At 47.3% G+C, this 26585-nt stretch overlaps 1 protein-coding gene across 3 annotated transcripts in view; it reads right to left on the bottom strand.

Annotated features, from left to right (window-relative positions):
• Positions 1-9739: 9739 nt before the first annotated feature.
• LOC138377988 (transmembrane protein 185A) overlaps positions 9740-26585 on the bottom strand; it is a 35037-nt gene continuing 18191 nt past the window's right edge. Inside the window, exons 2-7 of one of the 3 annotated variants that reach the window (XM_069463195.1) lie at positions 22258-22434; positions 19927-20134; positions 15917-16000; positions 12448-12624; positions 11727-11850; positions 9740-10537 (exon numbers count right to left, since the gene is read on the bottom strand). In XM_069463195.1, the coding sequence (XP_069319296.1) occupies positions 10293-10537; positions 11727-11850; positions 12448-12624; positions 15917-16000; positions 19927-20134; positions 22258-22434 (1015 nt within the window). In that variant the 3' untranslated portion in view covers positions 9740-10292. The remainder of the gene's footprint in view (positions 10538-11726; positions 11851-12447; positions 12625-15916; positions 16001-19926; positions 20135-22257; positions 22435-26585) is intronic. The other 2 variants (XM_069463197.1, XM_069463198.1) reach the window with 2 other exon arrangements.

Genomic DNA, 26585 nt, shown 5'->3' with positions numbered 1-26585 from the left:
CTGCCCCAGTCCTAGAATCATCTATTTGTTTTTGGATTCCTGGTTCCCTTTATTGCAGAATGTTTTTAGAAACCAGGATCTGGGTGCCAGGGGTGCTCATTGCTACTAGGGTGTCATTGCTCCTAGACCCTCTCAGCTGATAGAAAAAGAAATATATGTCCTTGTACTACCCCCTGTATACAGCACACATTTATAAATATTTGTATGTGTAACCACCCCTGTCTACATTAGGCTAAACATGAGTTTGTACTGAAGAACGTCCTCATTACATGTGCCTCCTCTCCTTACCTGTAAGTAAATTCCCACTTCCACACTGAGAAAGCTGCCTCCCAGCAACCACTGTCCATTTTCACACTTTTTCACTTCAGGTATACCTGAATAGCAGTATCAGAATTGTCGACTTGGTCATCGTTAACATCATGGCAGAATTGTTGCCCTCACGGTCAGCAGCTTTTTGAGCGAGAATGCAATGGCTGTGTAGTTCCCTGTGCCTTTAGTCTTACAGACTCTACTCACTTCCCAAGCTACTTAGGTCAGCACCTTTTCCCACATCCCCTCCACTGAGGTTGTTTCATACATTTGTCGTGCACTTAGATTCCTCTGGCAGGCTGCATTTCTCCCTGGCGTTCCTCTGAATTCCTGCATGATTTTATTTTTGAGACCGAATCTCACACTGTCACCCCAGTGAGAATGCAGTGGCATCATCATAGCTCACTGAAACCTCAAACTCCTGGGCTCCCGTGATCCTCCTGCCTCAGCCTCCCGAGTAGCTGGGAGTATAGGTGTGCAGTAGCTAATTTTTTCATTTTTAGTAGAGATAGGTTCTCACTCTTGCTCATGCTGGTCTCAAACTTCTGAGTTCAAGCAATCTCCTGCCTTGGCCTCCCAGAGTGCTAGGATTACAAGTGTGAGCCTCTGTGCCCGACCTCTGCATGATTTTTTTTAATGTGTGTTTTAAATGTGTATGCATTAAGGTTCACCCTTTGTGCTGTAAAGTTCAATGGGCTTTGACAAATGCGTAATATTAGGTAGCCACAATTACAGTGTCATTCAGAATCCTTTCACTGACCTAAAAATCGCCTGCCTTCACCTATCCAACCCTTCTTTCCTTCCCCATGAAGCCCTGTCAATCACCGATCCTTTTATTATCTCTATACTTCTGCCTTCTGCTGACTGTCTTAGAACTGGAATGGTACGGTATGTAGCCCTCCAGAGAGACGACCTGAATCTTCGTCTCCTTTCTTTTTTCTTGGTCAGTCCAGCTAAATATAGGTCCATGTCGTTGACCTTTTCCAAGAACAAATTTTGGTCACATCCATTTCCTCTATCGTATTTTGTTCTATTTCATTTATTCCTTCTCTGTTATTTCCTTCTTTGTGCTTGTTTTTCATTGGTTTGCTCTTTCTAGTTTTTAAATGTTTAACACTAGGTTATTGATTCGAGAGCTTCCTGCTTTTTGGTAGGCGGGTACAGCTCCCTATTTCTCAGTGCTGCTGCTGCCTCATCCAGTAACGGTTGTTATGTTGCATTTTTGTTTGTGTTCATTTAAAGAATTTTCTAGTTTCTGTTGTGCTCACTCCTCTGACCCGTTGGTTGTTGTTATACACTGAACTGCAGGTGCCCAGTACCTCAGGATGTGAGTGTATTTGGAGAGAGGGCCTTTGAAGACGTAATGAAGTTTAAATGAGGGCCTCAATCCAATCTGACTGGTGTCCTCATCAACACAGGAGCTTAGGACACATAAAAAGAGACAGCACGGGTGCGTATTCACAGAGGGACGACCAGTGTGAGAAGAGGCAGCAAGGGGACAGCCCCCTGCAAGCCAAGGAGAGAGGCCTCAGGAGAAAGCAGCCCTACTGGCACCTCAGTCTTAAGGGTGCCCGCCTCCACCAGTGTGAGAATATAAGTTTCTGATGTTGAAGGCATTTTCTGTGGCAGCCCTGGCAAACTAATTCAATTATTGAGGAATGTATTGCATGATTTCTGTATTTTTGCAAATTCCCCACGTTGCCTTCTGTGATTGGTTTCCAATTTCACTCCGTTTTGGTCAGAGAGCACACGTTGTATGAGTTCAATGCTTTTGAATCCTTTAAAGTTTGTTGAGAGGTGTTGTACGGTGTAACATATGGAGAAAGAAACATATCCTGGAGAAAGTTGCATGTACGCCTGAGAAGAGCATTGATTCTGCTGTTGTTGGGTGGAGTGCTGTTTAGATGTCTGTTAGACCGAGTTATTTTATTGTGTTGTTCGAGTCTTCTATTCCTGTACTGATCCTCTGTCTCTTGTTCTGTCCAGTACTGAAAACGAGGTGAATCTGTGTGCTAGGGCTGCCCTAACAAAGGACCACAGACTGGGTAGCTTAAACAACAGAAACTGACCTTCTCAGGGTTCTGGAGGCCGATAGAACCAGGCGATTCAGTTTCTGATAAGGCCGCTCTTCCTGTTTTGCTGACAGCTACCTTCTCACTGTGTCTTCTCACGTGGCCTCTTGTCTGTGAGAGGGCAGGAAAAGAGAGGCATCTGGTGTGTCTCCTCTTCTTATTAAGGACCCCAGTCCTGCGGGAATGGCACTCCACCCTTATGACTTCATTTCACCTTCCTTAACTCCCTAATGGCTCCAAATTCCAAATATAGTCTCACTAGGGGTTAGGACTTCAGCATATGCATGGGGGGGGGGAGGGGGAGGAGACAAAAATGCAGTCCACAGCAGGGGTATTGTGGGATTGTCTCCTTCAATGCTGTCAATTTTTGCTTCATCCATCTGTCAGTGGCTCCCGAGAGATCCCCTTGACCCCCACCAGCTATTGGATCTGGACCAACAGGTGAGGCAGATGTGACCCCCGCCATCAGGGGACAGAGTGGGGCTCCCTGGCTGGTAGATGTAGCCTTGCTTGCACCTGCGCTCCACTCACCCACCTCTACCCACCCCATTCTTGTGGAGCTTTGTGAGTGGGCCCATCTGCATCACCCTCTCTCCCTGACAGCCGAGGGGTTCCTCCCCTGCCCCCTCCACAGGCCCTCTGCAGCCTGTGATCCGCTGTTGGTGCACACTTTCTCCTCCCGTGCGCTCCCAGGCTCCCTGGTGCGGTGATTCCACTGCTCCCTGTCCTCACCTCGCAGGCAGCTGGGACGCAGCACCTTTCCAGAATAAGGGGCAGCTGTCATTTAGTGACATCTATGTGCGATGTCGTGCTGCGTCCTCATGGCATTTCTGAATGTGGGTATGAAACCAGGCAGCCCCCGAGGCTAGCATGGCAGCAACTGATAGAGGGGTCCTGCACCTGGGCTGATCTTCGGCCTCCACACTCACGTCGCAGTGGCCACGGGGGGGATCTGCGAGCCGTCATCACCCAGAACGCACCGTGCCTGTGTCCTGAAAGTCCCAGGCCATGATGGAGAGAGTAAGGGCTCCACATAGTGCCTACACATGACAGCAAGATGTGGGACCCATATTGGAAAAGGACCGGTGAGAAAGGTCCATGTGAAAAGGTTGTGCCCTTACAGGCTTAGGTGCTGGCCATCCGGGGAATATTCATTTCTGCCTTCCCCCAAATGCCTGTGAGGTGCCCTGTCTCACCTCCCTACTGCGGAGCCAAGAGTGCTGGAAACGCGAGCCGGCTAACTCGGATATGCTGGACAGAAGCCCTCCTTTCTCTAGCTAGGAGGGGCTTCTGTTGACCAGAGCATGGGCTGAACACCTCAGGGCCAACTTCTCGCACTGATCCAGGGGTGGCACACCTCCAGCTTCGCCTCCTGCCTCTATCCTCTGGCTAAGTACTTACCACCGGTCGCCCCGGTTCCCTGCCGCCTCGCCTGTGGGCCTCACCGTCACTCAAGCAGGGAGGTGGAGTCACTGACATCGAACAGGGAGGCTAAGAGTGTAGGGCTTTGGGCCTCGGTCAGCAAGCCCTCACGGGCTGCCTGGAGCACCCTGGTAGATGCCTGAGTCACAGGGCAGGCAGGAAAACGAAAGGCTGCACCCCCACTCCCCAAGTGCTTTCTTCCCCAGTGGTCTGCAGAGCCTACTTTGGGGCATAATCCTGAAGGCGGGCTCAGGGGATTCAGGAACTTGTGACTGGCTGGTTCCAAGTACCCGCTGGTTCTGCCCATTCACCTGGGGCAGGGGAGGTGGAGGTTGGCACGTGGCTACCCCGGGGCCTGTCCACAGGGCTTCCTTCCTGCGAGCCTGGCAATGCATGTCACCCAGATCTCCTCTCAACCCCGTCAGTGAGTGCCTCTCCCTGCGATGACCCAACGCCAGCGCCATCAGGAGGCCAGAGGTGCCGAGGCAGTTGTGGTGCTCCAGGAGAGTAAGCTCAGAGGAGGGTCACTCCAGGAGGGAAGAGGCTCTGGGGTTGGCACAGGGCCCCAGTGAGGCAGCTACTGGCCCTGACTGCCAGGGCCTGGTCTGCGGCGTGTCTCTCTGGCAATACGAGGCCTTCCCTCCCTCGGCGGTTTCTGAGGCTCTCCCCCTCTAAATGCTGTGAACCTGAACCCAGTACTCTGTACTATGTCCTCAGGCCGAAGAACCTGATTGTGTTGCGGGAGGGCTGTGCATGTGGAAAAGACGCAGACTGTGGCCTGTACCCAGGGCCACCTGCCAGCGGGTGGAGCTTTCAGTCATTTCAAGGCCTCTCCTTGGGAAGGGTCACAGCAAGCCCAGATTGGTTTTCTTCCACAGGGAGCTCACTCACCAGCGTAGCAGGGAGGGTCGGTCCCAGCAACCACCTAAGCCAGGTTTGGTCCAAGGGCTTGGCACTGTTCTTCTGTAAAGTCGGTTTTAAATTTAGCTGGTGGGTTAAGAATGTGAGAGTTTAAGAATTTGAGACAAAGCTGAGAATTTAAAATTAAGAGATGTAGCTAAGAACAAGGAAACGGGGCTGATTCTCTGTCACCTGCAATTTCGCTGCTTCCTGAGAGCTGTTAAGACGTTCGAACCTTCAAATCCTGTGTCTTCAAGAGCCCAATACCTCTGTGAAGCAAAGTGCCTATCGGTGGCCCTGATTCTATCACCAGGGCTACCTGAATCGTCAGGTTTACCTGACCTCATCACCACGTTTACCTGAACTTCTTGATTGTTGTTTACATCTGGAAGAGGGAGGATGGATTGTATTCTCGCAGTCCTGCCTGGGAAACTGAGTCCGTGTGCACAGTATCTAGTGAAAGGGGGAGGAAAGGTGAGAGAGGTGGGGACGCAGGTTACGCTCTTGGGCAGGTCTCTCTCCCACGGACGGCACTGCTGCCCTTTGCGGCTGGCCCGTTCTTTGCACTGGGGGCGGTGTCCTGGGCATCGTAGGCTGCTTGGCAGCATCCCTGGCTCCTTTCAACTATTAGAAACCAGGAGCAACAGCCCAGTCATGACAACGAAAAATATCGCTAAGTTTTCTTGAAAAGAAGATAACTCATGATCACATTTTGCAAAGCTACATCTTTCTATATAGATTTTACACGTAAGCAAGGACCACAGGGGCGTACATTTTTAGGAAAGAGGTTTGTAAGCAGCGGGATCTCTGCATGATTCAGGATCAGTAGGCATATGTAAGTCCAAGAAAGAGATGAGAACATTGTACATCCTGAAAGTTAAGGAGCTCACAAATGATGAATCTCAGAAAGGAGATAGGCACCCATTAGTTAATGAGCACCGGTTTATAACTGGGCAGGCCGAGACCGGGGGATCCACCTGCACACCATCGCTAGGCTCTGGATTAATCCACGTCCATGTTTTCATTCTCTCGTCGACTCTCCCCACTTCTCACAGGACTCTCTACCTGCTGTCAAAGTAGAAATAAAGGCGAGGGCTACCACTGGCTTCTGGTGCATCGGTGTCCGGGCTCTCTCCACGACCTGATTTCAGAGCTCTGTTAGTCTCTACACCCAATTATGGCTACAGAAAGCACTTGAAGGTTTAAGTCCTGTGATCATTCAGACAAACCACACTTTATAGAGGGTCACTGGCGACAGCATGTGTTCTAAGTTAGACGCCCCAAGCGACCACAGTTGCTGCCTAAGTTGAAACATGACATCCTTTAAATGTTGGGCTCCAAGAAAACAAAAAGAATGAAGGAAAAGAGGAGTGGAGTGGGGGGATGAAGGAAGGAAGAAGTCACCAGACCTAGAACCTGGCATAAAAGTCCAACATAAATCGTGTAACCCAGACGCCATCTAGCACCCAGTAGAGTGAAAACCCCAAACCCACAGGACTCCTTGGCAGTGTCTCTCACCTCCACATCTAAGCCTTAGGGCAATTTTAGCCCATTCACAAGTGAGACTCGATCTCATCTGTATGTAAGGTGAAGATCCCGCTATAGAAAGGCACCACGATGACAGGGAATTGTGTCTGGATAGCCAGGAACACGGGGTCACTGTGAACGCTCAGCCAGCGACGCTCAGTCTTTGCACTTGCCGAGCGAGCATTTCAAGGTCAATTTTAATGAGTGGAGGCAGGATGGGACGTCTGAGGGGCTTAATAAAACCCAGACCCTGCTTGAGTATCTACTGGGTACCTGCATCAGGCCCGGGAGGGCTGTTACACTGAAGCCTTTATCACACGAGCAAAAGACATCTGAGGGGGGTACCTGACTGCAAAGAAAGCATTTTCACCCTTGGAAAGTGCTTAAAAATGGCAAATTAGGAAGCGTACACGGCCAAGGGAAAGGGACTTTGAAGTTGCAGCCTGGGAGAGAAGAAGATTCTGGGTGCTTCTAGTGGAGTGTCAGCTGGCAAGAGAATTACCCCCTGGCTGGGAGACCAGGGCACTGGCTCTTCTGTACCAGGGGCCCGCGGACCAAGGTAAGCAGGCGCGTCTATGCCACCTTCGGCAGGCTCCCTTAAATGCTCTCGGTTCAGCTCCTACCCAGATGCCAGCCAGGGGGACGCTGATATTTTAACAGGAACAGATGCCCACACCTTCCTCTGTTACAGATTAAAGCACTATGGAGTCACAGGGACACACCAACTGCCAGGCGACATTCTTTTCCTCCAGAGGAGGAGGACGTGCAGGTACAAGGACTTAACAGCCCTGATCTTTCATGCACTAGACACGGGCTGGCACCGTTATCAGCCCTTTCCCCACGTGAATTCTTACTTAGTTAATGTCACCACCTCCCAGAGGGGGAAGCCGGCACAGCAGTGGCTCCATGTCCCACCCCAGGTCACTCGATTTTCATGAGGCAGTCCTGGGACTTTCACCCGACCTGACCCCAGAGCCCACTGTCTCAGGCCTTCACGAGGTTTCTCCTGTGCTTCCTTGCTCACGACACAGACTTGCTCTTTCTCCAGTGAAAAAGGTCGCAAGGCAGAGGGAAGTGTGAATGTCCTGACACCTTTTGCTGAAGCTGTAGAGGCTTAGCTGGCGGAGAAGCGCTCCATACCATCTCTGTAAAGCCTTTGTCGGGGCCATTCCTTTCCAGCGTCTCCTTTTGAAACAGCTTTTCCCTGCTCCCTACACAAGTGCCACCATCATCCCACCCAAGGGACGCAAACTGATTGCTGTGGACGATCCTCCACAGCTTTTGTTGGAAGGGGAGGGAGAGGAGATTCCGTCTCCCATTGATGGGATGTCATAGACAGGGCACGGCCGTCTCAACAAAGGCTCCTCGGCCAGAGCTCAGAAAGCAGTTTGTTCAAGCGGCGGCCTGACGTCAGGGCACCCAGTGGACATCGGGTCGACCCAGGCACAGGACGGCTCTGGTGGATGGTGGTCCTTCTCTGCATACCTTGGGGGAGACTTACTTCTGGAGGAAAAGGCACCGTTGGGAGCTGTGCCCCCGCCCCCGGCGCTACTTTCCTCACATCTCGCCACGAGAAGTGAGAAGTGATGCCCGTCTTTCGGTCATGTCAGCCGGGGAGTGTGGCGCAGCCAGCAGCACGCCCTGGTAATAACGCAGCTCCAGGCATCACAAAGGGGCTCAGGCTGCTTGGGGTGACATCACAACACAGCCAGCGCATGATCGAATGAAGGGCCAGGCCAGGCCAGACGAGTGACCTGTCAGCATGTCAACTTTCTGGTCCATGCAGAGTCCTCTCGATGGGAAAGACGACGTTGGAACACATTAGTGTTTCTGGTGACCTGCTATTCCGTAGGCGCAGATCGTGAACTGTCTCCTTGTCTCCTTATCCTAGAGGTCCTGGAGCCAGGCAGAGCCACCGCACAGCACTGACTAAAGAAGTCAGGGCCCACTGATGGGGACGCTGGCCCACATCCCTCAGCATGGGATTGATGCTTTTAAGCACGCAATCAAGTCTAGCATGGTCCCCGTGGTTCCGGCTGCAGCCACACCATGCTTTGAACACTGTCACCACCCTGGGATGTCCTCCACAGAGGTGTTCCTAAGACACCCATAGCGCTGGGCAGAAGGCAGCCAAAGGCAGATGGCGGCCTTCTTCCCACCTCCCCTCAGCCTGCACTCCTGGGGGTGCTGCCCCCCCACCCCACCAAACAGAGACACCCTTCTACACCCTGGGCCTTCGTGGTCACAGCGTGACAGGGCATCTGGCCACGGGCCTTCACGCACATTTTATTTTCCTTAGCCGACATCTCCAGAGAGATGTGTGCAGGTGTGGGCCCCGCGTTCCATCTCTGCCATCCTTCCTGTCGGGTGTGTTGCTGGCAGGGCAAGGGAGAGGCGTCCATCCAAAGCAGCCTGTGTGTCACACGCTGTGCCCACATACGGGCCCACCTGTCCACAAACTCCCGTACTTGATTCTGGGCACGAGCTCAATGACGTTGGTGTTCCCCCACCCCCGCCAGCCTCGGCTGCCTGTGGCAGCTGGAGATTCCCTTTGCTCTGGCTGAGAACAGTTCCAGTTTCCCGGACCACCAACAAAAGGACATGCACACGGTACCCGTGTAAAGTGAAGAGCCAGTTTATTGAACGGCTTAAGAGAGTAAAAATAGTGGATTTAGCTACACTCTTTACACGCAGAGCAGGAAAGGCTACACCTTTCCACTCCCCCTTACCCTAAACAGCACAGGCTCCCTGGAGGCCCGCTGGAGGGCGGAGCCTGCGTAAGCTGGACTGGAATGAAGCCCACTTGGGCCTGCGAGCAGCTGCCCGCGGTAACACTGCACCCCCCTCTCCCGGCGGAGTAGATCGACGCCCCCTTTTGCCCAATTTTAAATGAATGACCGATTTGTTTTCAGGCAGGAGGCTATCACCCCTGTAGCATGTGACTCACGGCTGTACCCGCAGTGCCTGCAGAATCCGCACTCACGTGTGAAGGCATCGCGCCTCGTCTAAAGCCTCCTTGTTGCTGGCAGACAGAAAGCTTGAGCCTTAATGCCGATGCCATTTCTGCTCTTGGCAATATCCTCCAGTGTCCTGGCGTCCAGCAGCGCCTTACAGGTTTTCGGCCAGCCCGTATTCCCAGAACATCAGAGAAGCGCGAACCACTTCTTGCTTGCTTGCTGTGGCTGTCCTGGCAATAGCGCCTACGGGGTACCTGGAGGAATTCCAGGGCGGCAAGGGCAATGTCCCATGAAGGCGTGGCACCCCGCTGGGGTGGGGCAGGTGTGCCGCCGGCTTCTACTTCTGCAGCAGAACACCTCCTCGTCTCCAGCACAAGCTTGTAAAAAAATACTTTAACAGAGTAGACTGTACAGAACTAGGAGTTAACACCGTGTATTACGGTGCTAAAATATTTGTATAAATACTATACAGGCATGGAGTGACTCCATTAGAAAGGGCGTGCCCCTCAGCCGATTAAAAACTGCTGTCGGCATGCCCAAAGAGAAACGACTTCCACGGTAGGAACAGGAAAAAGGAGGACTGTGCTGTGTGTCAGCACCCACTCGGTGCCTTAGAGACATCCTTGCAGTTCCTACTGACTACACCAAGACCGGGACAACTGGCAGCTGCTCGTGGGGGCCGGCCCTGTGGGAACATACATTTTGGAACAACAGGTTGGATCGGAACGTTTAGCACTTTGAAAACCAGCCATGTAGAGAGATGTCCCTTCTGCGGGGCTCGTCAGCCAGCCACCACCCTGGCTCTGACGGGGACCAGTAACCGCCTCAGGCTCCCACCCAGACGGATGGAAATCGTTGCTCCCTCTTCCACTCTCCCTGGCAGCCAGGTCCGCTGACCCACACCCTGGCCGGTCACCTGCCACCTCTGCGTCCCTTCGTGCTGAGTGGCTGACAGGCGTTGGATGCAAACAAGGCGTGAGATGGACGTACCTGGAAGGAGACCCAGCTCCACTTCCGGGGCTGGGCTGTGGGTGAAGAGGCGGCAGAGGGAGGTGGAGAGAGTGTGCGTCCCAGTCCACTTACGTGCTGTCCCCCGAGGTGGCGTTTAATCGGGCATTTCGATGTTTAATTTGGGAGGGGGAAGCACATACTTTCCAGGGCTCTGTGTGATGACCACCCTGGTCTTCTTTCGAAACAGAGGAGCAATTTTAGGAGGTTCCGGCACTGGGGTTTCTTCAGTTTCCTCATTATCTTCGTGATGGAGATCGTAGGAAATGTTTCCGTACTCTCGCAAAAATGGGAAGATTTCAAGCAGAAACTGACAGAAATCTTTGCGAATACCAAACCACCCTGAAAAATAAGAATTTTCTTTGTCAAACGCTAGGCCCAAGTGACTTTCGCATTACCTTTCTTTCCTGCAAAAGAAGTCCATTTTCTGCAGGGAGCTCAGAAACCGAGACTCGACAGGGCCTCAACCCAATAAGGGGCCAGAGTATGACCTCCAGCTCCGGGGTCCTCAACGTGGGGTTCCCAGACCAGCAGCGGTACCATCCCCAGGGCCTTGTTCAGGATGCCATTCTCGGGCCCCAGCCCTGACCTCCTGAATCAGAAACTGTGGGTGGGGCTGGCGTGGGCCGAGGCCGCCCGCTTTTCCTGGCCTTTAGGGATCCTGCTGGGTGCTCAAGGTCGAGAACCACTGCCCTCATGAGTCTCCAATGCCTGTGGGGCCTGGACCACGCCGTCTTCCTCTAATCCTCCATGCCCAGGATAAGCTCTTGGGTGACAAAGGGTGTCCTCCAAGAAGAGGATTTGTGTCAGCCTGTGGAACCTGGGAAGGCGGCAGGCAGGTGTTGGCCCAGGCCAGGGGCCACCCCGAGGCCTGCCCCTCCTCTCTGCGCACCACCCAACCGTCGGCTCCGTGCTGCCCTCCCGGGGCACAAGCAGCAAGCATGGCCTGGGCTGCAGTCTAGGCACTGCACTCACCCCACTGGCTTCCAGAAGGGCAGTGCTCTGGGGTTGCATGCGATGGAGCTCACAGCCTCGTGAGGAAGGGACCCTCCCTACAGAGGGTTTCAAAACTGTGTGGCACTGCATGCAGGTGCAGAGGAAGAGAGGGCACACAAGGTGCACCTGACAACACTCACTGACTTCAGCAAGGACATGGGGGACGGGGAGGGCAAAGGGGCCCTAGGAGGATCTCGGGCTTCAGGTGGGAGATGTGGACTTTTCATCTACTCCTCACAAGCCCTCGAAAGAGGCATCTTGCTCCCAATTTTGCAGAGGAGGAAAGGGGAGCTGTGAGAGGCTGCTTGCCTTGTTTGTTCCTCCCTCAAATCGCAGGGAGCACTTGGATGAGACCCTTGGCGCAGGCCAGGGGACAGCGTGCCCTTCCCTTGGAAGGTCCTAGAACTTCCTCAGCCCTTGCTCTCCAACATAAACTTCTAACTCAGGGTCCTCAGGCTCATCCTTTCATAGTTCGGGGACCCCTGCAGCCCCGCAGACACACAGGTGAAGGGCTTCTGACGTGCCGAGTACGTACAGTGGTTTCCTCCCTTCTGTCCGAAGGTGGTTGCCATCAGTGTGATCAAGGAGAGCCACAGGGGCACGAAGATGGGTATACAGGAGAACGCGTTGTGGCCGTCCAGTTTGTGAACCAGCAGAATCTAAAGAGAGAGACACAGTCAAGGTCCTTTTGACACGACGACGGAAAATGGACAACTATGTAAGCTGCACCTCTTCAGACGGCCCCCGCCCGGTGAGCTGTCAGAAGTGGAGAGGTCAGCGCCTCGGGTCTCGGCCAAAGACCACCCATCCTCGGGGGCTGCCAGGAGATGAGCTTTCACATCCCTCTCTAGGGTTAAGCAAAAGTCCCTCCCCTTGAAAAGTTTCCGGCCCCAGGACTATTATGGGAAACTCCTCCTCCCCATGTTCATTCAAAGGAGTCAATGGTGGCCATTCTAGAATTCCCCACAGAACTCAAATACGAAAATCCAATATCCAACTCGCCCTTTCAAAAAGTAGGACCTCAAGACACACAGACGCATCAGCACTGGAAAGGGGCACTCCTCACTGCCAGCCCCTGCCTGCGCCCCCCAAGAGAAAGAAAGGACATTGTCCTTGGACAGACGCCCTATCCTGGAGGCGCGCTCTCGCTGCAGTTCCCAGGGATAGCAGGCTGCCTTTCCAGGTAGGCAGGGCGCTGTTGCAGGGAAGGGTGGGCCTTGGGGGCTGGGGAGGCTTGCCGTAGGTCGAAAGCTCACCTCAAAAGTGAGAAGAGGCACGACGATGGTCATCCAGCTCAGGGCCATTGTTATGTGAGTCCTGCGCTGCTCTGCAATCACGTCCATGGAGCGCAAGAACAGGACGGACCACACGATGTAGTAGAGCACCACCAGGCACAGGAAGGACATGAGAATCCACAGGGGGACGCACACAACCTGAGGCAAGGAGGGCAGAAGAAGTCTCTTTAGAGCTTCCACCCCAGCTTCCGGTGGAAGGCGGTGTCCACACCTTGCTGGGTCTCTCCGGGTAAGACGGCGCCAGCCTGAATAAGGACGGTCCCTCCTCCCAGGACTGCCCTGCGGACACCGCGGGAAAGAAGAGGAGGTACGGTCTGCTTGCTGTAGGGCCTGATGCTGGGCAAACACACGTTCCGTCGTCAGTCAGTCAGTCCCTCCTCCTTCCGTGACAGCCCTGCATCCGGCCCCCACGCCTCTGCTCTTCCTGGGGTCCCGCCCTCCCTCCTTCCTACACTCACTCAGGCGCTGCCCCGCTCACTGGCATCACACCCCACCGCACCGGCTTCTCAGGAAACATTTCCACAACCTGCTGGAGGTACTCTGGTGACACACTTGGGGACGGGTCCCCAGAAAGTTCAGCTGCCTGGGCTTCTAGGGACCCCCACTGCGTTAGTTGAACTTGGCAGGCTGACACTGGGCACGCAACGCTATCCCTGTTCCTGCCAACATGCCCAGGTGAGTTCTGAGTATGTTGCTGTCCTACCAGAAAGACCTTGTCTCACCCGCAGGCAAGCCCAGAGGATAAGCCCTGGGGGCGTCACCTGGCCTGGCTCCCTTGTGTCATCTCTTCTCCCTCCTGCCCTGCCTCCCAGTTCTCCCTTTTCCTTTGATTAATTATGGTCCAGTAAAAGTGACTGTCTTCCTCTGGCATGCAGTTCCATGAGTTGGAACACACGTGTAGATCCTCACAGCCACAGGCAGGACACAGAGGAGCTCTCCCACCCTGTACAACTCCCTGGTGCTGTCCTCCTTCCATTGTCACACCCTTGATCTGTTCTGTCTCTGTACTTTTGTCTTTGCTAGAACGGTACATAGGGGGAATCACAGGGCATGGAACCCTTTTGAGACTGGCTTCTGGCGATCAACATGATGTCTCTGAGATTCATCCCCGTCGTTCCCTGTGTCCACAGGTGGTTCCCTTTCATAGCCGAGGGGTATTCCACCGCATGGACGACTACGGTTTGCTTCCCCAACGTCCATCGAAGGTGGTTTGCAGCGTTTGGCTACCCCAGACGAGGCTGCTACAAACACTGGAGTCTGGGTTTCTAAATGGCTGGCTGTTTCCGGTTCTCTAGGGTAAACACCCAGGAGAGTGGCTACTGGGTCACATGGCAAGTGCACCTTTAACTGTATGGGAAGCTGCCAAACCGTTTTCCAGAATGCCTGTGCCCTTGTGCCTTCCTTCCAGGAATGTAGGAGCATCCCGGTTCCTCTGCACCATCCCCCCACCTCCCCACACCTGGCCCTGTCAGTGTTTTATAGTTTCACCATTCTGATAAATGTCAGTGTTTTAGAGTTTCACCATTCTGATAAATGTGCCTGGGACCCCATCCTGCCTGTCCCTGATGGGTAATGACGTTGAGCGTCTTTTCTGGTGCTTATTCCCCATGTGTATATCCGCTTTGCGAATTATTTGTTAAGCCTTTTGCCAATTTTTAAACTAGGTGTTTGTTTTCCTATTTTTGAGTTTTTAAGAGTTCTTTGTATGTTTTAGGTTCTCGTCAGTGTTTTGATATGTGCTTTGCATATACTTCGTCCCAATCTGTGGCCTTTCTTCTTGTTCATTTCATTTTAATTTTGAGGAAGTTCAAATTTATGATTTCTTCTTTTATGGACCATATTAATGCTGCCATTATAAGCACTCTTTGCCACACTGCTGGCCCCAAAGATTGTGTCCTATGTTTTCTTCTAACAGTTCTATAGTTTTACAGTTTACTTATCTATCTATGATTTCAGTTAGTACATGAGTTTTAATCCTTCTGACTAGCTTGACTGTAGGTTTTCCCGAAGGCTCCCACACACAGCCTGTCTTCTCCCTTCTGCAGCACATCTGTGATAAGCCTCTCCTTTATTGGAACTCCCTTCATGGGTGGAGTGTGAGTGATCTCAACAGCCTCAGTTGCTATCTCTTGCTCACTGTGGTAAAGATGCAGTCAGAGTGCTTTATCCACTAGGATCTGCACAGGGATGAGGGTGGAGACATCCCTCTGCTCACTTGCAGAAAGCATTCAAAATTCCTCATCTTGTTTTTTTTTTTTTTTACCTTATATTAAAAATGTGGTCTTGTCTAGATTTGTTTCCTCCATGCCACAACAGGGATAGTTTTGAAACCAATTACCATTCTCCATATATAGCACCCTGAAGATGTACACTGGGTGCCTGAACAATATTTTTGATTATGAATATTTCATTAAACACTTGAGCAGAAGTGATAAATCCCATCTTTACTTTAACTTTGGAGTCTATTTATGTTCCCTTATTTTCTTCCCTGCCCCCAAATGAATATTTTCTTTTTGTACTATAGTTTTCACTCCCTTTTAAAAAAAGGTAAACTATGTTTAATGCAGAGAATGTCTTGTATGCAAAAATATACATCAAGCACCAGATAAGATAAAAACAAAAATACTAGCTTGACCTCACTCAACTCCCAGAGGCAGTGGAACTCTTCTGCCTTTGTTCTTATTCTTCTTTCTATGCATTTAAAAGTTGCAACCATACTGTATTCTCCAGTTTATAGCTAACCACTTATCTATCTACCTATCCTCCATCCATCCATCCATCCATCTATCCACAGTTAATTTTAACCAAACCATTAACTGAAGTCACAGTTTAGAAGCAGACTTAGGGCTCCACTCATGGCCAGCGTGTAAATTGGTACAGCATTTCGAAAAACAAGTTGGCAGTGCAGTATATGTACTGAAGAACCTCAACAAGTTCCCACCTTCTAGCCCAGTAATACTGTTTCTGGAGTATTTCCTAAGAAAACGACAAAAAATAAGCCAAAGACTTTTATGTATAAAAATATATACTGCAGCATGATTTAAAATCATAAAATACAGGCTATAAATGAAATATTCTATTTTATAAATCAGGGGATGGTTTGATTATTGCATTTGAAGAATATTTTGCATCAATTAAACTTTAAAAGTTATGTTTATAAAGATATTTTATTACATGGGAAAGTGCTTATAACATAATATTAAAACAAAGAAGCAGATATAAAAGTATACATACAATACGATCCCAACTATTTGTATAAAACAAGGAAATAAAAAACATTAATCATGTTATCTCCCAGTGGTGGGATTATGGGTGATTTTATTAGTCTATTACTTATGCTTATCTGTCTTTTCCAAGTTTTCTGTAATGAGCACAGTTACTTTTATAATAAAAAGGAAAAGTTTATTTAAGGATCTAAAAAGTTACATACAAGCCAGGGCCAGTGGATGATCTTGTCCAGTCTTAAGGCAATGAATATAAACTGGAGAATGTTGACAGAACACAGGATTTCTAACTAAAAATGAAGAGAAGAATCAGTTAAACAAAGTAGAAGTTGCATTCAATACTGTAGTTATTTGGTTAACACACTAAAAGGCAATGAAAATTATAATACAGTAAAACTTATATTATGTTGCACAGGAAACTCCTGATTTTCGGCACGAGAGGAGCACAGCAGTGCTATGCCTAGGAGAAATGTGGCCCGGGTGGCCTGGACTCCTGCCTCATCTCTCTGCTCAGTGGCTGTCTTGCCTATTCTGCAGCTTGAGGTCTGGGCACAGATGATGACAGGTGATGACCTTGTTTCCAGACTCACTGGGAACAAAGGCAATCTGCAGTAGACTGCCCAAGCTTCCTTTCTGCCCCTAACAACAATCTCCTCTACTCGTAACCATCCTTGTACTTCCTTCTTCCCATACCTGGGACTCACTCCTGCGTCTCACCCATTCCTTTTCGGCTCCTTGAGGATCTTGTCACATCCAGCCATCAGTTATAGGTTCTTCACTCCATCTTTAACACTGCCTATTCCATTGATCCTTCCTAGCAGCACAGAAACAAGTCAACTCCTTCCCATTAAAAATAAAACCCCCCAAACCAAATAAAGCCTCGCCTCCCTTGATCCAGGACCCCTCTCAGCCTCAGTTCTCTTTGCCCCTGTTGTCTCATCTGCCATTCCAAACTCCCTCACTGTGGTCTGCCCTCTACCTCCACGACCTCCAGGAAACAGTTTTCATCAAGGTCACCAAAAACAGGAGGCAGCAGAAAGCTTCACTCTGCAGCCTGCTGATACCGCGGACTACTCCTTCCCTCTCGCTCCGTTCCCCCTGACCTTCTAGGATCCCACCATGCAGCCTTGGTGCCCTCCAAATGCTCTCATGATTCATTCAGTCTCTTTTGCTCTTCCTCAAGTGCTGATGCTCCCCAGAGCTGTAAACTCAGCCTTGTCTCCCCGCTAGAGAGATATACAGACAGACACACACACACTTTCACTCACTCCACACTAGGGCTAGGAGAGAAGAAATTTCAGCCCCCTCCCTGGCTTGCATTACCTCCTAGTGGCTGGTTCTCAAATTTGTCTCCAACCTAGTCTTCCTGCTGCACACCAGACCTAGCTGTGCACGTGCCACTCGTATCTCCTGGAGACACCTAAAATGGAGCCAGTCCCAAACTCAGTTCATTATCACCTGCACCTTGAACCTTGTCCCTAGCTTTTCTATAGCCTCCCATTAAGGCACAACAGCTTCATTACCCAAACCAGGAACCCAGGAAGCACCCTATATTCTTTACCCACACTCTCATATCACTCACCAAATCCTGTCCACTGTACCACCCAAACTTCTCTTGAACCCCTGCCCACTGGCTATGTTGATGATGACTGCCTACTCAGACCACCCCGAGCCCGTCAGCAAGCTCTCATTAGCCTCCCTGCTGCCAGGCTCATGGGCCTCTGCTCCCAAATGCCCTCCAGGCTGTTCTTCATTCACCAGAATGGAGATCTGTGACCTGACCCAGAGCTTCCCAAAAGTTCTCAGTTCACAGGGCATTTAGTGACTCAGTAATTCTCCCATAGATGTCTGGCCAAAAGAAATACGTAACAGTTCCACTGATTTAAGTAATTAGGTCTGAACTTAGCAAGTATTTCTGTCCTAAGTAGGCATTTGAAAAAATAATTCACATAAATTAAAAGAGAAATATTTTAATTTCATTCTTAAGTAGCCACAACTACTTCCTAATAGGATGTGGATGCCTGTCAGGGTGGTGCACAATTTCCCAAACCTTGTAATTAGAAATGGCCCTTCCTCTCTTGCTACCTGTTGAGTGTCTTCACCTAGGTGTTCACACACTACCAGCCTTTATTTTTCGCAGCAACTGACAAAAACCCAGCTTCTTAAAGATATGACATCATTGAAAGGAATGTAGTATGATGTAACAATAAGCCCATAAACTGTTTCAAGCTAGTAGTTTGTACAGTGTCCCAACAGATGTCAGGTATCCCTGTTTTCCTCAAAATGTCCACCATCCCCTTGTACCCCGTGAGTTCACCGGGGTGCCCAGGGCACCCTGGCACATGCTTTGAGGGCTGACAGTGTGGCGCTGTTCAGCCCAGTCCCTCTGTAGAGGCTTCCTTCCTCCCCAACTCCCACAGCTCCCTCCTTCCTACCTTATGCTCCAGTCACGTCTGAACTGTGTAATCCATGCAGCTGACACGTTTCCTCCTGCCTCTGGGCTTTAGTGTGCCTGAAAAATGCCATCCCTTCCCTCCCAACATAGGGCTTACTGGCAGACTCCAACTCCTTCTTCCCATCTCTGTGCAAGGCTACTCTCAATCCCCTCCTTGCCAATGTAGACACTTGTTTTTATGTCACACAAGAGGGAGCTCAACTCCCAGCACGTTGTTTCTTCTCTGGGTAAGAATGTGAATATATGAAAGACTACCTTTCTATAACTCATGTCCAGTGCAGTCCTAGGCACTGTACAGTTGTCCCGTGGCATCCATGGGGGATTGGCTCCAGGACTCCCCAGATACCAAAATCCACAGGTGCTTGGGTCCCCAATATAAAATGGGAATTGCAGGGAGGGTAAAAGCGGCCATCAGAGGTATCCTCCCTGCATAGCCCACCCCTACCTATCAGCCACACCCAGGCTGTGGCCTTTCCGGCTCCCCCTGTTCAAGGCCAAGCCTTTCCTGGTGCTCTGGGTCCTACAGGGCCTCGCTCCATCATCTTCCCTCTCTCTGGGCACCTTCCCTTCAAGCCTACATGCGGGGTCAAGGCTTACATGCCCAACCCACCCCCTGGCTCCTATGTTCCCTTCCAACCCAACTTCAGTCTTCTTTCTCTATTCTTTATCCACATGGCTCAAAACAAGGCTTCTATAGCCTGTAGTTCTCCCCTCAACCCATTATGACATTAGGCTTTGGGCCCTCAGCTTCTGTGCAGTAAGTGCCTGGGCTTTGGAAGTCAGGCTGACCGAAATGGAATCCTCGCCCTGCCCCTTAATGTGTGGCCATGAACAAATTACCCTCTCTGAGAAACTACCACACCTACTTCACAGGGTTATGAATATTTAATAAGATACTGCATGTTATGTGCCTCACACAATGCCTGGCACACAGTAAATGCTCAATAAATGCTGTCTGCAATTATTTTCATTGTTAATATTGGCAGTACTAGTCCTGGTATTTTATTCATCTGTGCATCCCCTATGCTTAGGCAAAAAGGGCTTGCCATATAGTAAATACTTGATAAATGTTCATTGAGTGAATAAATATTAACATATGGGCACATCAGGATAAGCTAACTAGAGAGCAGGTGAGGAGCTAGATCATGGGGTCTGAGGTGGCGAGACAGTCACTTTGTGGGTCAAGTCGGCTAGGCTATAGTACCCAGTTATTCAATCAAACACTAAGCTAGGTGTTGCCATGAAGGTATTGACTTTGAATAAAGGAGATTACCTTCAATAATGTGGGTGGGCCTCACCCAACCAGTTGAAAGCCTTAAGAGCAAACACTGAGGCTCCCTTGACAGAGGAAGAAATTCTGCCTCAGTACTGCATCGTCAATTCCTGCTGGATCTCCAGCCGGCCCACCTGCCCTATAGATTTCAGACTTGCCAGCCCCACAATCATGTGACTCAGTTCCTTGAAATAAAATCTCTTTATATCTGCATCTACTTTATGGGTTCTGTTCCTCTGGAAAAGTCTGACTGATGCAGGTGGACAGGGGAAGTGGTGAAGTGGGGAGAAGGCTGATGGCCTGGGTGAAAAGCCAATGTTCTAAGTTAAGAAAGAGAAATGATGATTTCCATTGTCTTCTGTTGCTTTATATCCCATGATCTAGGGTCAAAGATCAATCTCTTCCTAACAAAGGGCAAGAAATTGATATTTGAATAACTGACCAAAGATTTTACTTTTGAAAACATTCTTAAATATAGGAAATCTCACCTCTAGTGACCTGTCATGTCGAAAGCCCCATACACAAGCTGCAACAGACACCGGGGAAACAAAGAAGAGCGGCATGAAGACCAGAAGCCAGAAATGGCTTCCTCTCTCAATTCTGTCACAGACCAGAACTTCAAACATCAACAGGAGCAAGTGGATGCCCACTGCAATCAACATGGCTTTGAACTCCACGCATGTTTCCCCTTCTGCTCTAAAAAGGGACAGAAGAAGAAGAAATACTCTCAGTTCAGAATCTCCATTACAAGCAAGCAGTTCAGGGCAAGTAACAACTTACGTTGCTACTTCGAATTTTACTTGTAAATTTGACAAAAAGCAAAGGAAAATCAGGTCAAAAGCTAACTTAAACTTAATCTTTAATAGGCAATCTTCCAAATATCAAAGAACTATATGACAAGAAATGCACAATACAACCAAACCGAACTTTAATGCCTTAACTGTAGAAGGATATTCTCAGGAGTAATAGCCACAGTTATTACTTCCCAGACAATGTACATAAACATTTTTGTCCATATCTTTAAATTCAACACAAGAGTTCCTTCCAAGATTATTCAAACTGATCACTTCTACTGCTAAAAACTGACAAATATCTTTTAAGTCTCATGATTCTCATCTCTCCATGAATTAAAAACCATATATATCCTATTTCATGTCATACTATAAAAATAACTCTATGAATAAGTGTTGGTTATATTCCAATAAGATATATTAACTATTATTAGGTGCTATTTCAAAATGCAAAGAAAAAGTATAAATGTCTTTTTATTTTCCTTTCTATTCCATTAGGATAAACTAACACCTGTAGGAGGACAGAAGAACAAAAGAGTCAAAACTATTCTGAAACTAAGTCAGTTTAATTAGCTGTTTAAGTACCATGCATGAACTTAATAGATTAATAATTGAAAAATGGTAAGGCCACTACTCAGAAAAAGGCTTTACAATGCATTTGAAAAGGCTCGCAATGTTCTTCAAAACACAGATGAACATTTATGATATACGTGTTTTGTTGGTGATAAATACACCTGAGTTGAGAACGTAGAGGAAATGAGGTCAGAGGTTATTCTTGTAGGACCCAAAAGCGTTGCATCAGTTACTGCTATCACTAGAGTGACCACGTCTGTATACTCCCCACCATTCCCTTCCTTGCTCAAAAAGTCTAAAATCAAACCAACAAAGTTCAAAACCTTCTAAATATCAATTAATGGAACCTAAATTTTTAGTTATTTACCTTTTCATTCTTTGAGGAGCAAGCATTAGATATCTGAAAATATCTCATAAAAAAGAAAAGATGTATAACCACACAGGTAATCAATCTTTCCAAAAAAAATCTAAGAATTTTAAAATAGCTACATATGAATGTCCCTCATCTGCCAAGGCTCTCTGTGTAGCCATTTTAAAGTTCTTAGATATGTATGTGATATGTAATTTATAGGATCTGAATCTTTATTTTTTAGAGGTAATGACCAAGAATTTAAAAACCTCTATGCTTTTCCCACATGAGCAGCTCAACGTATCAGCCCCTTCCATCCCCACCTGCCTACCGGGCATTCCTGCACTCTCCATCTTCCTGGTGAAGGTTTAGAACAGCCTCCTTCTCTCAAGTCCTGCCTTTTCCCTTTATGTAGTTTCAGTCTCTGCGAGGGAGAAAGACTTACAGGACCCAGCAGCGCCACGCTGCACACTGGAGTGAGCTAACTCCCAGGAATTTGGACCATCTGAGGCATCTAAGAAGAGCAGTGGGGACTTGCAGAAGGTAAAGGGTACCCCTCTCCCCTTCACCCAAAGGCTCTGCTCTCCTTCTCAGAATCTGGCGCTCAACGTTCCTCATTCCCCAGCCCTGGTCTCAGGGACTCAGGATCTCCTGGCCAAGCTACTTCCCCAGTGCTGCTAATAGTCCTCAAACCCTGGGCCTAGGACAGTCGTGGGACAAGGGGAGCCCCAGTTCCAAAACTGAACTGCAGAAATATAGATCCCTGATGACCAAAGCTAAAACTCGGAATGCCTTCTCCTAAAAGCAGGGTGGTTTCATCCTTCTTAGTCTATTAGGACATACCAGTTTGTATTTTGGGTACATTCTGGATTACACAAGCATTTGTGTGCTGGCTGGGAACTTAACCACCCCAAAGAACACTGCTTTTGTAAGAAAACACCTAATTTTCAAATACATAGAAGAGATCTCAGTTTGCCTCTACTATAGTTCTTAGAAAATACCAGATACATAGAAAAGGAAATGGTCCTTACTTTATCAAAAGTGAGAAAAACCAAGATATTGCTCCCTCAGGATAGAGACCAGTGGGTTTTATAAAGCAGTATTACCGATATTGAGGATTTCGGGCCCAGACTCCAGTTCCAACTGAGGCTCCAACAATGACCATTAACTTCCAAAGCCATATTGGAGCAAAAACAGCCCAGTAACTCCACTGAATGATGCCATCCAAACGAAGGGCCAGCAGCACAGAGAACAGTAGCAGACAGGCATAGATGAGGAATTTACTAGGAGAAAAGTAAAATGATTAAAGAGGATTTACTTTTACAAACATGTGATACTGAAATGGGGAGTAATAACAGCAACATTTTTCAGCACCTAAAAAGAGTACTAATTCACCAATCATTGATTGAAAAGGTTTATGTAGCAGGCATATTATACTGGGAATAAGAGAAACATAAAGAAGACTAAAACAAGCCCCCGGCTTCCCAGGGCTTCCTGGTAAAAGGCAGTCCACACAGAAACACATAATTATATTAATGATACACTATGGCGTTTGATGGAAGCCAGGAAAAGAAAATACAGATTGTGTCTGAGGTACTGGGAAGCAGAGAGGCGGTGACCCTGGAGCTAGTTCTGGGGGACACATAGAAAAGCTGCCAGGCAAGAAAGGAAATGACATGAAGAAGAATTCCAGGCAGAAGGAACTAGCCATACCAAGACATGGAGACTGAAAAAGGCTGAAATGATCAGAAAATGGTCAAGTTCTTTTACTGATTGATTATTTGATTCTATTTCTAAAAAGACAGCCATCTGCCACGTTCATTTGGCTGAACATTTTACTGCACATTATTGTACTCTCCATGACTGAACAAATTACACACACACTCTCTCTCACAGGATGCCCTTGAAACATTAATTAAAAATTACATTATTGAGGACTTCCACTTCCAGCCTTGATGTAATAACAGGAACAGAATTTACCTTCCAAATTAAACAAGAATAACATACAAGGCAACAGTTTTCAGACATTGACAACAGGCAGTGAAGAACAAGGAGGGAGAAAACAAAGGAGATAAACCCTAACATTGCCCCAGTTTATTGACAGGAAGCATTTTCCAGGCTACAACAAGGAGGTAATTAAAACTCAACCCTGCCAATAATTACATTAAATGTAAATCATCTAAATACCAATTTAAAGACAAAGAGTAAATATTTGCATGCTACACATTCGATAAAGGGCTCATAACTAGAATCTGGAGAGAACTCAGGAAAATCAGCAAGAGAAAAATCAAACCACCCCATTAAAAAGTGGGCAAAGGACATGAACAGAAACTTTTCAAAAGAAGACAGACTAATGGCCAACAAACATATGAAAAAATGCTCAAAATCTCTAATCATCAGGGAAATGCAAATCAAAACCACAGTGAGATATCACTTAACTCCAGTGAGAATGGCTTTTATCAAAAAGTCCCCAAATAATAAATGTTGGCGTGGATGCAGAGAAATAGGAACCCTCACACTGCTAGTGGGACTGCAAACTGGTACAACCTCTGTGGAAAGTAATATGGAGATACCTCAAAGAGACACAAGTAGAACTACCATTTGATCCAGAAATCCCATTACTGGGCATTCTACTAAGTGAAGTATCACAAGAACAGAAAAACAAGCACCACATGTACTCACCATCAAATTGGTATTAACTGATCGACACTTTAGGTGCACATATGGTAGTGACATTCACTGGATATCGGGCAGGTAGAAGGGGGGTATATTCACACCTAGTGGGTGTGGTGTGCACCGTCTGGGGGATGGACATGCTTGAAGCTCTGACTTTGGTGGGGCAAAGGCAATATATGTAACCTAAACATTTGTACCCCTCGTAATATGCTGAAATAAAAAAAATAAAGACAAAGAGTATCAGATTGGATAAATTAGCAAGACAACTATATGCTGTCTATAAGACACCCACTTTATCTATAAATTCACAGACAGATTAAAAGCAAAAGTACAGAAAAAGTTATATTAAACCAATACTAACCAAAAGAAAGCCGGAGTGACTATATTAATACCCGTTTTAGTCTTCTATTGCTGCTTTAACAAATTATCATAAATTTAGAAGCTTAAAACAGTACAAATTTATCACACAGTTCTGTATGCCAGAAGGCTGGATGGGCTTGGTTGGTTTCTCTGCTCAGAGTCTCACAAGGCTGAAATCAAGACGTCCATTGGTGGGGCCCTTATCAGTGGACTCTGGGCAGAATCAGCTTCCAAGTTCATTCAGGTTGTAGGCAGAATCATTTCATGTGGTTTTAGGACTGAGGTACCTGTTTCTTTCCTGGCTGTCACCTGGCATCCACCCTTGGATACTAGAGGCCTCCCTTGGGTCCTTGCAGATAGGCCCCTACATCTCAAAGCCAGCAATAGCATATCAAATCTTTCTCACGCTTGGGATTTTTCTGACTTCTCCTTCTGCCATATTTCTCCTGCTTCCAGTAAGAGAAAGTTCTCTGCTTTTAAGAGTTCATGTGATGAGGTTGGGTCCACTTGGATAAAGCCAGGCTAATATCCCTATTTTAAGGTCCATAACTGTGGTAGGCAGTATTCTAAAGATGTTTTCCAAGATTTCTATGCCCTGGTTATTCAATCAAACGCTAATCTAAATACTGTGAAGGGACTTTGCAGATGGAATTAATGTTAATAATTAGCTAACCTTACAATAGAGAGATTTTACTGCATTATCCAAGTGGGTCCAATGTAATCACATGAGCCCTTAAAAGAAGAATAGGAAGGTAGATGAGTAAGTCAGAAAGATGCAACGGAAGAGGAGAGATGAGGCAGAAGGGGAAGTCAGAGAGATTCCAGATATGAGAAGGACTCAGCCTGCCATTGTTGGCTTTGAAGATGGAAGTGAGGAACCATGAGCCAAGGAATGCTGGCAGCCTCTAGAGGCTGAGAATAACTCCTGGCTGAGAGCCATTGCAAGGAAATGGAAACCTCAGCCCTACTACCCCAAGGAACTAAATTTTGACAATAGCCCAAATCAGCTTGGAAGCATATTAATCCCCAGACCCTCTAGAAAGGAATACAGCTCTATTAACACTTTGATTTCAACCTTGTGAGACTCTAAGCAGAAGACGGAACTGAACCATGTTGTACCCGGACTTCTGATCTAAAGAACTGTGAGATAATAAGTTAAGAGTAGTTGTAAACCATTAAGATTATGGTAATTTTTCATGATAACAATAGAAACTAATACTGTAACCTTAAATACATCTGCAAAGTCTCCTTTGCCATGTAATATAACATATTCACAGGTTCTAGGATTTAGGGCCTGGATATCTCTGGGGGGCCATTCTGACTACCACAATATAAGAAAAAGTATATTTTTGAACAAGGAATATTACCAGGGACAAATAGGAGCAGGTCATAATGATAAAGGGGTCAATTTGTCAAAGGGATCCAATGATCATAAATATTTATATACCTAATAACAAAGCTTCAAAATCCGTCTAGAAAATATTAATCAAACCAAAATGAGAATTAGAAAAAATTCACAATTATAAATAAAAATTAACACTCCTCTCTGAGTCAATGATAGAACACATGGACAGAAAATTACTAACGATATACATGATTATAACAATACTGTCAACCAACTGGACCTAACTGATATTGATAGAGTTCCTCCCAACAACAGAATATAAATTCCTTTCAAGTGCACATGGAACATTCACTGAGATAGACTGAATTCTGGACCATAAAACAAGGCTCAAAAAATTTAAAAGCATTGAAATCATACAAGCAAATCTCTAGGCACAGTGGAATTAAACCAGCAATCAGTAACAGATCGATATCTGGAAAATTCTCAATATACTTAAAAATTAAACATCACACTTATAAATAATCCATAGGCAAAAGAAAAAAAAACACATAAAGAAAACTGGAAAATATTTTGGACTAAGGTGAAAACACAACTTACCAAAATTTTTGAAATACAAGTAAAGCAGTAATTAAGGGAAATTTCAGCATCAGATGTTTACATTAGAAAAGATCAAGTCAACAATCTAAGATTCCCCCTTATGAAACTAAAAAGGGGAGTAAAAGTTTAAAAAGTAAACAGAAGGAAAGAAATAAATATAAGCACAGAAATTAATTAAATACAATAGAAAGACATTAGAGAAAAATCAATGAAACTAAAAGCTGGTTCCTTGAAAAGATAAAGAAGATTGGTAAATCTATAGCCAGATTGATCAGAAGAAAAGGAGTAGACACAAACTAACTATATCAAGAATGAAAGGAGACATATCACTACAAATCCTACAAATATTAAAGGGATAAGACGAGGATATTATGAACAACTTTATGTCAGTAAATTTCTTAAAAGAAAGACATGAAAACTGAAATACTAGTTAAAATCCTTCTCACAAAGAAAATG

The sequence above is a fragment of the Eulemur rufifrons genome, chromosome 30 (genome assembly GCF_041146395.1).
Source record: "Eulemur rufifrons isolate Redbay chromosome 30, OSU_ERuf_1, whole genome shotgun sequence".
Lineage (NCBI taxonomy): Eukaryota > Metazoa > Chordata > Mammalia > Primates > Lemuridae > Eulemur > Eulemur rufifrons.
Note: the sequence above shows the minus strand (reverse complement) of the source record. Positions and strands in the feature narration are given on the sequence as shown.